The 14,020-nt window shown below is 40.1% G+C and overlaps 1 protein-coding gene across 1 annotated transcript; it reads right to left on the reverse strand.

Annotated features, from left to right (window-relative positions):
• Positions 1–1,179: 1,179 nt before the first annotated feature.
• On the reverse strand, positions 1,180–3,633 carry LOC140785563 (cation/H(+) antiporter 15-like). The gene is made up of 2 exons (XM_073133457.1): positions 2,689–3,633; positions 1,180–2,612 (listed from the first exon to the last, which is right to left on the reverse strand). The coding sequence occupies exons 1-2, from the start codon at positions 3,631–3,633 to the stop codon at positions 1,293–1,295; spliced, it is 2,265 nt and encodes a 754-aa protein (XP_072989558.1). The 3' UTR covers positions 1,180–1,292.
• Between the last annotated feature and the right edge of the window lie 10,387 nt (positions 3,634–14,020).

Below are 14,020 nucleotides of genomic sequence, written 5' to 3' on the forward strand. Positions count from 1 at the left end.
GGTGCGGTAGACATGGCTATCTTCAATGCTTCGAAGGCTTCCATCGCCTTGCCCGTCCATTGAAAACCTCTTTTCTAAGTAAGGAGGTCAGCGGAGTAGCAATCTTGCCGTAGTTGGCAACGAATCGCTGATAGTACCCCGTCAACCCAAGGAATCTCCTCCATTCCCACTAATTAGTGGGAATCGGCCAGTCCACCATATTCTTGATCTTGCTGGATCAACTTCCACTCCTCTCGTTGAGATTATATGTCCCAAGTACTCCACTCATGGCTCTCCCCAAAGACACTTGCTCATCTTGACTTTTAACTGATTTTGTCGCAAGATATTTAACACCTCACGCACATGTCGCAAGTGCTCGCTCCAATTCCTGCTACACACTAGAATATCATCAAAGAAGACAAGCACGTACCAACATAAGAGCGGGCGGAAAAGGTCATTCATCAGCCCTTGGAAGGTGGCTAGTGCATTGGTGAGCCCAAACGGCATGACTCGGAACTCATAGTGGCCATCGTGAGTTTGGAATGCCGTTTTTGCATATCTTCCGGGTCGACGCGGATTTGATGGTACCTCGCTCTTAAGTCAAGTTTGCTAAAGTAAGCCGACCCTGTGAGTTCATCCAGCAACTCCTCGATCATCGGTATTGGATATCGGTCTTTGACGGTGATCACATTCAAGGCTCGGTAGTCGACGCAAAATCACCAACTCACATCTTTCTTTCAAACGAGCAGTGCCGGCGACGAGTAGGCACTTCTACTCAGTTAAATAATCCCTTGCTCGAGCATTTCCACCGCCAATTTACTGATCTCTTAATTGAATTTTTTTATGGATTTGAATTGATGTCAGTAAGTATAATGAAATCCAATGATTTGAGGTTACATTTGGATAAAATCAATTTCCTAGTTTAACTCTCCAAAATCTAAAAACTTAGTTTCTTACATTCTAATTAGTGCCCAAGAGTAAAATAAGAAAACGGAGCAGCATGGAATGAATTTCCTCATTTGAAACAACAAATTTAGATAAATTTTATTACTTCTATAAACAGAAAAATTCATTTGAAATTCAAATGAAATCAATTGAATTCCAACTAAACTTAGTTTCAAGCATTTCCAAGATGTAGAATATTCTACTGGAAGTACTTCACAATGAATACATGAAAGAAGCATGTTCATAACCCTTTATAGTTACTCAATGAAAGATTACAATCCCTTTAATAGCTAAGGCCTAACAAGTAACAAACAAACAAGTTTAATTAGCTTGACATTGAAATTTTGTTGAAAACTGAGGCAATCGACTTAACCATTCCAGCCGGTGTTAAAAAAGCTGCGGATTTGTGTCCTGTGGTCCGCCTTGTTCAAATAATGTAGCACCGACTTCCTTGAGCTCTCTTTCCGTGATGCTACCTCAGCAGAATCCCCGCCGACTTGGTCCGCCACGTGCTGCTGCACCACCAACACCGATGCTTTCACCCCGAAGTCGTCTGACGCTAGAAGATCCCCGATCGCCCCCAACTCAGGATACTCGCTCCACTCGGCCAATCCCGCCGTCAGCGGCGTCTTCTTCTTGTGCCCTCTACCCACGATGTATACGTCATGGCACGCTTCCATCGTGCGGATCTCCGCCACCGTCTCCTCGCTGTTGTTCGCCACCTTCTCCGTGTATACCACTGACTCCTTGTCGATGATCTTAAGCCGGAACTCGTTCACAAACTCGTCGTCAAGCTGCCACTCTAAGCTATCATCTTCTGCTGTATTAATAGCCATTGTTGACGACGATGACTCCGACTGGCCCCATTCGGGAAACGACGCAGCAGCCACATTGTCCCCCTGGATGAAGCGGACCACCATGAGGGAGACCGACGGGTGCTCCGCCATCCTCCATGCGTACGCTAGTGCCTCTCGATCGTCCGGCCCGCCGAAGAAGAGGACCGCTATGTTATGCTTGCCATTCCGTGTGGCGGTGAACCTCGATCCCCCCCGGAGGCCACGGTCGATGAGGATGGCGACGGAGCAGGGGGCCTCGGCGAATACTTTCTGGTTGACGACACGGATACTGGGGTTGACCGTCTCCATGTCGCCGCTGAGCGTCTGGACCTTGTGGAATGGGAGGACTATCAAGGTGGCGTGGCGGTCCTCAGCGATGTTGCAAATGTCTTGGTGCATGCTGGAGTAGAGGGAGACGGCAGTGTGGGGCTGGACGGAAATCCCGCTAGCGTGCAACTCGTAATTTTCGAAGGCAGACATGATCTGCTCATTCTGCTGCGGCCCACCCTTGCGGCGGAGGGCGGCGCGCTTAGAGCCAGGGTTGTGGACGACAAGCATGGCGGATGCGCGGCCGCTGAGCTCAATGAGGTGGAGAGCGTAGACGGAGATCGGGGAGCGCCTGGTGGGGTTGGAGATGTGGAGGAGGCTGATGATGGATGGTACGTTGCGGTACGTGTGCACGCACGCCACCATCCGGAGCTCGCCTTCGTGCTTCATCCTTTGAATGTTACGCCGCTTGTATGCCACCCGAGGCCGATACGGCTGGTGGGTGAGTTGGGCCAGGGGCGACGCCACAATCATCACCACCACGATCCCTACAATTATCATGGCGTACATCCTTTGCGAGAAAATCTACATTGCAATATGCTCATTAAGATCATTAAATAAAATCTTTCATTCTTCTAAGACACCAAGTTAAAGTCCGTACATTCATGTGGAGGGCAAGGATAGCGATGATCATCTCCAGGGGACCTTTGGTGCTAAGGAGGATCCCAAGCGTGAGGCCTTCTAAGATCGGCATCGAAAAGAAAACGGCAACTAGCACGCCACTAAGCACTTTGCATGCCGCCGCAATTGTCAGAACGATAGCTACATTTTGATTTTTATTGGAATCTTTTAGCATCTCCGTCGCTGGCTGCTCCATCCACAAGGTCGTTAGGTTCGTCCTGAGGCCAGCGTGGATGAAGAAGATGGGCAGCAAGAAGCTAACGACGAAGTCTTCTGTCCGGTCGATGATGGCGACGGCGACTGGCCCTGTGGGAATCATTAGCCCGAAGAAGAAGGCCCCGAATGCGGCATGGATGCCTAGCATATCGGCGACGAGGGCAGCGGCGGTGGCGCTGATGAGGACCGAACCGAGGTACGTGTTGCTGATCGGTTGGCCCTCCGGCACCCGACGAGTGACCCACGACATGGCAGGCTGGACCAAGAGGAAGCATGCGACGACGAATAAGACAGCGGAGAGCAGCACAGATAGGACCCAATACCAACTGTACTGCTTGTCCTCACGCTCGATATCCGCCATGGCAACCGATAGCGTGAAGAGGACCCAGCCGATCATCTCGTTGGCGATGGCAGCCGACATGGCAAGCTGGCCGATGTCGGTGCTGAGGATCTTGAACTCCGCCATGAGGCGAGCGAGGAGGGGGGAGGCGGTGACAGAGACTGAGAGGGCGAGGAAGAGGGTGAACGTGATGATCTCGAGAACCCCCTTGTTCATCTGGTCAAACAAGATCGTATGATTGTCAAAGGTCGGGGACTTTAGACCAAATGTTCGGCTAGTCAATACTGTTACGAAGAAGGGGAGGGCCATGCTTATGGAAGCTGTAGCAAACACCTTCATCCCCATCCCCTTGAACACGTTCAAATCCATCTTAACACCCACCAGGAATATATAATAGAGTAGCGCAAAATTTGATACCGTCTCCAGTACAATGTAGCTTTGTGTAGGAAAGACGACTTCGCGGTAAGCGTCAATGCTTCCCAACCCAGACCTGCCCAAAAAAATCCCAACCTGCTAGGAATGAACCACCAGAGTTAGTCATTGCTCATCAACATATATATATAAGCGCTAATTTAAAGTACCAGAGGATTGTTAATTAATTACCAGAATCTCAGAGACAACTCTAGGCTGCTTCAACGGCTTAAGGATGAAGTCCAAGAGGCGAGATGCAATGATCAGGAACAAGGACTGGAAGAGGAACTCAGGAAGCACGTAGTCCTGAAAATGGAAGCTTTTCCGCCAAGCTCCATTCATCGTGATCGACTCAGTAGAGTAGCAGAACAACATCCCTTCCATTTGAAATGAGTTGCTGCTGGTAGCGCCGTCCATGGTGAGCCCCACCTCCTCTTTCTGATACCCGCGAGAAGAAGAGGAGAGAGAGAGGGGGGAGAAATGGTGTGGTGTTAAGAAGGTACGTACGAGACGAAGGGAGGGAAAGATAAAGTCGATCGTACGTAACAATATTAACGAAGGGACGGGTCAGATCACGGACAACTGCAGTTGGGAGAATGACTATTTTGGGGCGTACGGTTTTGTTAGTTTCTTGTATCATTGTGTGGTATCCGTATTGAAGGAGTTCACTCCAACTTCGGTTGTTTTCCGTTATCCTTCGAGGTGCTTTCTTCCAAGAATATAGCTCGTTAATTTGGAGCTCTGACAGGTGTAAATGTTAATTGAGTTTTTTTTTCAAGTTTTTTGAGGTAAATGACAAATTATGGCTTTTAGTTATGCTAAATAATTTAATAAGAACTATTAATTTCTCTCTCCTAATAAAAAAATTTATGATTAAATGACAAATTATGGCTTTTAGTTATGTAAAATAATTCAACTAGAACTATTAATTTCTCTCTCCTAACCGAACGGTTGAGATTAAATAATACTAAATAAAATTAATCAAAAGTGCCGGTCATATTAACCCGATGTACGTGTCATTTTTCTAAATTGTAAGGATAAATTAGTCATATTTTATTTCTCTCTTAAATATCTACTTTTTTATAAAAAAATAAAAATAATAATAAATTAGTAGAAGTTGATAATCCTATTATTAAGGAAATAATTATAAGAATAAGCAATAAGAAAATACTTAAATTCTAATTTTTTTATTGATTAATCTAATCATATATGTAAAGTATCTTATATATCCTTTAATTTATCTAATGATAAAAATTATTTTCAATAACTAATTAGTTAGTATTGAATCATTGCTCTTTAGGCATATCTAGAATTAAATTACCTTAAAATTTTATGGGAGATTTGCACTAAAAATCAATATAAAAATTTTCTTTTTGTGCCCCTACTCATTTCAGTTTACCTATTATAATTTACTCTTTTCATGTATAAGATAACTATAATATACTTATATATTTTTACGAGGATATAAAACTATCTCCGCCTTTCCTGTGGCATTAAATTTGATTTTAACTTTTATGTTTGTTATTTATTGTGAAAAGATGACACTATTGCAAAGAGAAACTACTAAATAGCAATTAAACTTCTTTATTCTTCTTCCTGCAGTAAAAAACAACAAAGTGCATCGTCTTCGTCTTCTTCCTGTAGCAATAAACAACAACATTTTTTTCTTCTTCCTTCGATATTATTATTTAACAGACTTTTCCTTTGCCTTTAAGATAAAACCCCATCAATAATCATTTCAACATATTATTTTTATAATAATTATTTTATGAAAGAAATATGTTTAACAACTTAATCCGAATCTATTCTATCGACGACTTAAAGAGAATTTTTGGCTAAAGGATATATTCTCAAATATTAAGTTGCTACCAGAGCATCCCAATACAAAAATACAATTGTAAAAAGAAATAAATTCTCAATATGCAAATTATAGAACACAACATATGGTCTTGTAAGATACCTCCAAGTGATGCAAATAATCGTGTTTGTTACACCATCAGCTATAGTATTGATTACGACATTCAAATTTTTCTAAGATTTTCTTATCAATCTACTTCTATGTTTATATATTGATTTCTAATTTTGTATTTATTTATTCTTACCTTGTGTATTCTTACAACTATAAATGTATAATTTGATTAAACCAAATTATTATCTATAGATTCTAAAATTATATATGTGGATTATTGAAATATTATCTATGGATTCTGGGATATTATGTCTGAATTCCGAAAATAGATTTTGTAGATTTTGCAATAATATCTGTAACACCCGTGTAAAAAAAAAAAACATAGCGCACGTGCTATGCGTGCACTTGGCGCGTGCGCTGACTCCTTCTTCCTCCTCCCCCACCTCTCGCAGTTATTTACGAGAGGTGGGAGAGAAGTGCGTCGGAGTGGAGCTAACTCCACTCTGCTACCCTCTCCGCCTTATCCCTATTTAAGGCCCCCATCTCCCTCACCTTCTAGGTTTGGTTTCACTCTTCGAAATTCCTCTCTCTCTCTCTCTCTCTCTCTCTCTCTCTCTCTCTCGTTCTTCCTTCCTCTCTTTTCTCTCTCGTTCCTTCCTCTCTTTTCTCTCTCGCGAAGTCTTTCGCGCGGGTTGAGTCCGGGCGACCAACCAAAACCTCCTCACCTCGATCATCAGGTTAGCCTCCATCCGCTCTTTAATTTAATTTAAAAATAGCCTAGTTAATCATGTATAATTAGGAATTTATTTATGTCTGCCTTCACCAGAGAAATTCGCCGGCCGGCAACCTCAGGTCGACCACCCACCAGTCCGAGAAGTTCCCTGCTTCAGCCCCTTGCTGTGGGTACCCAAATTGGGTACCCACGGGGTGCAAGGGAGGCGATGTCATGTCGCCTCCTACCGCCGGGTTTCTTTGGCACAAGCGGCCACACCGGCAATGGTGGCCTCGCTCGTCAACCTCGATTGACCCACCTCTTCACATGGAAGAGGTAGGTACTCGAGATGAGGGTTTCGAGCCCATCTTGCACCGAATTGGGAAGCTCCATGGCCGTCGGCCATGGAGTTCCTCAATTCTCACCCATCAACTGCACTAGTCGGTGGTTCAAATCACTCCTGCACCACTCGTCGACTTGGGGAGGAGTTGTTGGAGCTGGGGGGCTGTCAGCTATGGGGATCACCGACAGCAGCCCCCTTTAGCGAGTGAACTGTGTGGGGGTTGATCAAACCTCCACTAGTTGTGTTGGCTACGGGGTGGGCCGCAGCCCACACACCGTAGCCAGTACTGGACCGGGCCTGTGAACCCGGTCCACCCGACTTGTGTTGGCTACAAGGTGGGCCGTAGCCCATGCCCGTAGCCAGTAGTGGACTGGGCTCGAGAGCTCAGTCCACCCGACTTCTGTAGCCTATAGGTGGGCCGTGGCCCATGCCCGTAGCTAGCTGTGGGCTGGGCTTATGAGCCCAGTCCACCCGACCCTAGTTTACAGTGTGGGCCGCAGCCCACACTTGTAACTAAGGGTGGATTTGGGCTCAACCCAGTCCACCCCAAAGTTATCTTTCTCTATTTAGCTATTTTGATAGGGTGGGCTCTCAAGCCCAACCCACCTAAAACCTGGGCAACTATAGTGTGGGCCTAGGCCCACACGTGTAGTTAATTTTTTTTCTTTTTTTCTTTTTCTTTTCTTTAGCCTAGTGGGCTGTGGGTAGGCCCACAGCCCACTTCTCCAACATAAGGCTAGGCCTTGAGCCCAGCCCAACCTTTAACCTTAAGACTAATTTATTTATTATTAGTCTGCTATTTTTCTTAAATTCTGTTAGCTACATAAATTGTAATTATTTTAATTTTTCTCAACTATGTTATTAATAAAATTAGGACCTAGAAAAAATCAAACTTAATTTATACAACAAGATAGTTAGTCTTATAAGTCCATTAATTTTATGTTTATTTTATTTATAAATTATTAGATCTATTGTTGTGTGGGAAGGATCTTGAAATTTAAGAAGAGCCGACTGATTAGGAGAGGGATTCCAAAAATATCCTAAGCGAGTAAAATTCTATAATAGTCTACGAAAATGCATACTTATGTCATTTCTTATCTGTATTAATCAAATGTTGTTTATTACTTGTGAAAATTACATGATATTTTATACTTGCATTTAATTACATGTCAATTCTTACTTGCATTATTTATCTTGCATTATTTATCACTTAACGCATATGTATAATAGACTCTATGCTTGTTTATAATACCTGTTATTTGATGATTATGTTAAATAAATAATAGATTGTTTATAATACCTGTTATTTGATGATTATGTTAAATAAATAATAGAGGTGACACCATGTGCACGTATCATTGTTAGTCAAGTCCCAACTAGGTAGTGCCCCTTTCACCCACTCAACCCGAGGTTTAACCCGAGGTTAAGGGTATAGTGTATTATATAGTATTATATTAGCGGTCTATACCTGACTAGTTGGAGGCTAGTCTAGTATGATATTAGAAAAGATGATTGAGAGGGAGGGATTGTAGTTCTAGCGGTACCCGAGGACGTAGGGTCAGGGCGTCTATCGAGCTGTGTGCTCTTAATCGCCGTATGTGATGATTCCGCTCTGAGCGATGACTATGTTATATTGTAAATAAATTAGGCTATCAAAATTTGGATTGAGTTACACTGATGTAATTCAAAATGCAGGTAGAATTACACTAGTGTATATCAAAATTTTATTGTTCCAAATTATAGAACATTACAAAATTAACTTTCATTATTCCAAACTATAATATATCACAATATGAATTTTTGAGAAACTTCAATCTTTTATCTTGTCCTTGCAATTGCCATTTGTATTTTTCTTTTCTCTGAGTCTTTAAGTCTGACTTCTTTTGTGAATGAGACTCATAAAAAGGATAAAATATCTGCATAATAAATGATCCAGCTAAGAAGTTACCTATAGATTAATATCTAATATCGGATTCCATAAATACTAATAACAGAATATGCAAATACTAACACCAAATCCTGTGTAACAACCGAACCTTAAAAATAAATAATAAAAAATTCTATTGCATGGCACGACGTGGCCAGCCACGCTGTGGTCGGCCTTGTGCCATGTAGCGGCAGGAGGGGAGCGCGCCACACGCCCTAGGCACCGGCTTGGCCAACCTGGCCAGGCCAGCTAGCATAGTGGGCCCCGCTATCGCCGCCGCGGTCTCCCTTCCAACTGCCTCTCTTTGTCCCTCTATATTATAGGCTCTGATACCAATTTGTTAAGGTTCGGATACCAAATTGATGGGATCTAGAACCAAAAGATCGGCTACGAAACAATTCCTTAAGATATGAATTTATTGTAGGAAGCAGTCCGCGCAACCGTGGAAAAATATTCGTCAGATATTCCCCATTAGTTAACAAATTACGAAACTAATTGGGTTGGATTCGTATCTTCCTATTCTACAACTTTTGTATTTATGCTCTTCACATATTCAAACTGTAGCATGGAAGAAAATACGGAATAACGTGGGTGATGGTGGTGGTGACGGGTGGAGTGAATGTTAGGGTTATAGATGGGTATGGAGATGAGGGTGGATTATAGAAGTGATTAAGGGAAGTAGACGAAGGGAAAGAATTAGTCGGGATCCCAAAGAAGAGGGGTGGCTCGACAGTCGAGGGAGATTAGAAGTGAGGAGAAACCTTGCCAACGGTAGAGGTGGAAGGATGGTGAAGAGGGAGGAGGGAGATTAGGGTAGATAGATGATAGAGAGGCAAGAAATCAATATTCCAATAGCAATATAAAGTTGGGTGCCATCCACATATTTATAGAGGTTAGCCAACAAGTCCTAAAACAATATGAAAGCCCTAACAAGCCAACTAAACTAGTATTCCTTATCTTCTCTGAATACCTTTTGAATTAAGATTTCATTTTGTCATAGATATATTCCGAATCTGGAGAAGTCATGAATATCAAAGTTGTAGATCTAGAGGTTTTCTACCTTATCTCACTGGTTTGATCTTATTTGGATATGTGTCAAATATTCTATAAATATTTTTCTAAAACTGCATCGAGTTGGATTTAGCTAATTAGATAAAATCCTAACTAAGTATATCACTATATCTCTCTTTCTCTCGCTCACTCTCTCTCGATTCTCTCTCTCTCTCGCCGAGACCGGCCTATCACCGCCGCCGCAGTCCTTGGAAACCACCACCGCCACCTCCGCGAGCGTCCGTGAGCTCTTTCTCCTTCTCTCTTCTTCTCTCTTCTTCTTCTCTCTCTCTCTCTCTCTCTCTCTCTCTAACTTTCTCTCTCTTTTCCCTCGTGCCGCCACCGGCCTGCCGCCACCGGGGTAAGCCTCTCTCTTTCCCACTCTCTCTTTTTCTCTCTCTCTAGCTCTCTTTCTCTTGCCCTTGGGTTCGGACTCGCCGGAGCCGAGCCGCTGGATGGCCACCAGCGGTCGGTGCCCTCCCCGCCAGCCCGGGTCCGCAACCCCCTCCTTCACCTTCTCTCTTTCTTCTCTTCCTCTTCTCCTCTTCTTCTTCTTCTTCTTCTTCTTCTTCTTTCTTTCTTTCTTTCTTTCTTTCTTTCCTTCTTTCTTTCTTTTTCTTCTTCTTCCTTGGCTTCTTCTCCTTCTTTCTGCACAGTGCTGGGCCAAGCCCAGCACTGATGGCAGAATTATTTATTTATTTATGTTATTTATTTAGGTATTTTTCTTCTTAATTAATGCAAATAGATTATTTAGATATTAACTATTTTAATAATATTATATATTCTCCAATATAATTTTATTAATTATAATTTTTATAATTAATGATTAATTAGGTATAAATATAGGTAATACTTATATTTATTTATTTATTTATTTATATGTCTATTAGATTAATAGATAGATTTGTAAATTATAATTATTAGATTTATATTCTAATACCCTCATCATATATATTTTAAGTAATTCTATTAATTTATTATATATGATTATTCTACAACAAATAAAATACTAGGCTTATTTAGTTATTTATTTATTATTTTATCGAGTAAAAACTGCATTGTCCCTAATTAATCAAGATAGTGTATGAATTATAAAATTAATTATAATTAGACCTTGTCTATACTTATAGTTATTTAGCCTTTTATTTTATTTTATTTTATAATTATATATTTAGAAATACTCTTATATAGGCAAAATATAAGAAAATTAATCAAAAATACTTTGCATTTTGTTTTTTTTAATTATTGTTTACACGTTATCTTATGGGTATTTATTATTTGATTCCTGTATTTTTGGTTTAATCTTCAAAAATACCCGAGTTAAATTTAACTTAGACAACAATGGATGAAATAGAAAATAAAAAGATTTAAATACATAAATACTCCTCATTTACTCTTTGTCCCTCTATCTACCTTGTGCAACCACCTCTCCTCCTCCCTCCTCTCTCTCATTCCTTCCTCTTCCTCCCCTTCTTTCTTCGCGAAGAGTCAGTCGTTCTTAGCTCTTGAAGAGTTGATACATCAGATGCTAGTCGCAATCTAATTGCACATTCATCCTACTTCTGGCAATCATATGTACCAATCCTGCATTAGATTCTAGTGCTTTCTGTTGAGTTTTATGTAGTGGTAGCAATTCCCAAAGGGCTGATTAGTATAGTTGCAGATTTATTGGATGTAAAGATGAGAGCACCTTAATTCAAAAACATAACTTATCCTGCTCAACCTCATCATTTATAAGCTTATTCATTCTACCAAATTATCAAGAAACTTTCCTACTTAATTACCTACACGATTTCTAACAAAAAATCTATCTGATTTTGTAGCCTATTTTTCTAACTTTCAATTTCTCGTGTTGTGATGTTCGAAAAAGGAATTATCTTGATCACATAGTCTATGTGGTAGAAAAAAAAAGGTTCCGAGAGTATATGCAGAAAATAATAATAATTCAGATGGTTTAAATGAAATTATCCCATAAAAAAAAATCTTCCCCTACCAATAAAGAGGCCAACATGTTTTGATATATGTCTTAGGGTTTCAAATGGGAAGGAAAAAATTTTGGTATCTCTTACCTCTGGTCAGTTGAGTGGTGCACTCAAGGAGGACGGTCTCCTCCTCCATGGAAGAGCTCGTCCATGGGCCATTACTACAAATAATTCATTTAACGACATTAGTAAATGTTGCCGAATGGATCTTTTAATGGTACTAACTTTTTACCAGCATTTTTCTAGAATAGCCGCCTATGGATGTATTGCTAAAAGACATTGACATTTTCATCTAATGCTGGTAATTTTTTTATTTTCAATAGCTGCCTACGGAGGAGGCGGCACCCTCCTCCGTCGGTCACCTCCAAGACTCCACCATATTTCGTTGCAAATGCAGGGACACCTACGAGTTCACCCAAGGTGGTGCGGATAGGGGCCTCGTCGGTGTTATGGTCGCTTTTAGTGAATACGAGTTTTATCCGATTTGATAATCTGGACAGAAATTAGCACGAAACTTGCGAAGGTAACTGAGATCGATCTAATCATTAGATTAATATGAGATTTGGATATGTTGTTCCTCTATGAGTTTGAAATCTAATGCAACTGGAATCATGACGATCGGATTAGATAACGGGCTGGACGTGGAATACGTGGTTAGGGTTATGAAAGATGATTATAGTATGGTGGATAGATTAGTACTTGAAACTAGATGAGGGGGGAGAAGAGAGCTTTCAAATATGGCTGGTAGCTAGAGGGATGAAGGAGAAGTAACGGATGTCATTTTTCTTTTTACAAATCAAACAAGTGGGTAAATAAAGTAGAATAATGTTGTGGATAACAAGCTTTTTGTTTTCTATTATGATTGGATATATATTTCTTATTTGGAAGACAAGTTTGTTATATTTATGTTTACAGTGAAAATTATAATTATAAAATATTAACTATTTAAGATGATACATTTTTTTTTTCTGTATTCAATGTATATGTCTTCTTTTGAAGACAAACTTTGTTATGCTTTATTGAATTATTGAAATTATAATGAAGAGATTAACTAGTTATTTTGTCATTGTTTTGGATATTTTATTGATCTAGCAAGTTATTTCAAGTATCACTTCTAATATCTTTACTTTTATAATTTAATAAATATTTTTTTGTTCATATGTTTATACACTGGCTAAGCAACATATGCCAATGTTTATATATGTTACTATATAAACCTTTTGTGGCATATAAACATGATGTGAAAAGCACTTTTATGGGTGTTTACTAAACGTTAGACAACAATATTTGCCGGCGTATCTAAATGTCGAAATATAAATATTTTGCAACGTATAAATCTGTCGGCTAAAATTATATTTTCGGCATTTTGTAAATGCTAGTACATCTATTTTGCCTGGCATGTATCTAAACGCTGGCACATATAGTTTTCCTAGTGTTTATAATGTTGGTCATCCAACTTAAACTTATTTAATTAATTGACAGTAAAAATATTAGCCGACGTTTATAATTGTTGGCTACAATATTTGTGTCGGTGACTATTTATGCTGACTAACATATTTATTGTGGCATTTCAACTAGTAGAACATTAGTTATCATCAGCATGTATAAGCGTTGTCAAAGAGATTTTGCCTAGCGTTTCTAATTAAATGCTGGCAGAAACCTTTACCAACGAAAGCATAAATGACATTTGCATATATGCTGCTAAAATGTTTACCCTGTGTTTAAATAGTTTGTTATGACATATAAAAACGGCAGCATAAGTCTATTTTGGCGTAGTGAATTGACAGGAGTAAAATTTTTTAGAGTATTTAAGTTAGAAAGTGAATGGTAGGATGACGTAGACCTATTAATACTCGATGACATAGGGTAAGGTCACTCGTGAGTGACGGCTCATGATTTGCAACTAGTGGTGTGATAATGTGGAGCAGAGAGTTTAGATGATAGTATTAATGTGCGGTACTAACCCCATGTAATGGGCTTATGATTAAGGTCCTTAGTTTGCGATACCGAGCAATCGGTTATACTGTTCGCCAAGTGATAAGCTAGCAAGTTACCACTATGATGTACCCTCTTGTGGGTATTGTGTGGTTGGATGTGAGTATTGTGAGTGATGAGCTAGCAAGTTACCACTATGCTAAAGGCTTGATAGTCTGAAAAGAGGTGTATATATATATATATATATATATATATATATATATATATTGTTGTATATTGTTGACATGGCCTATGGGTAAAGCTTGGTATGAGCTCAAGTTTGAGGACACGATAGTCTGGGTTTGATGCATGTCACATTATAGATTACTAATGCATATACGTATTTAGATGAATATGCTGAATATGTGGTGTTTATACATTGATTTGATCATGATGTACATATTTATATTTACCTACCATTGCATCTTTATTTACACTAATTTTAATA

Source organism: Typha latifolia, chromosome 4, assembly GCF_019914945.1.
Source record: "Typha latifolia isolate L0001 chromosome 4, TyphaL0001v2, whole genome shotgun sequence".
Classification (NCBI taxonomy): Eukaryota; Viridiplantae; Streptophyta; class Magnoliopsida; order Poales; family Typhaceae; genus Typha; species Typha latifolia.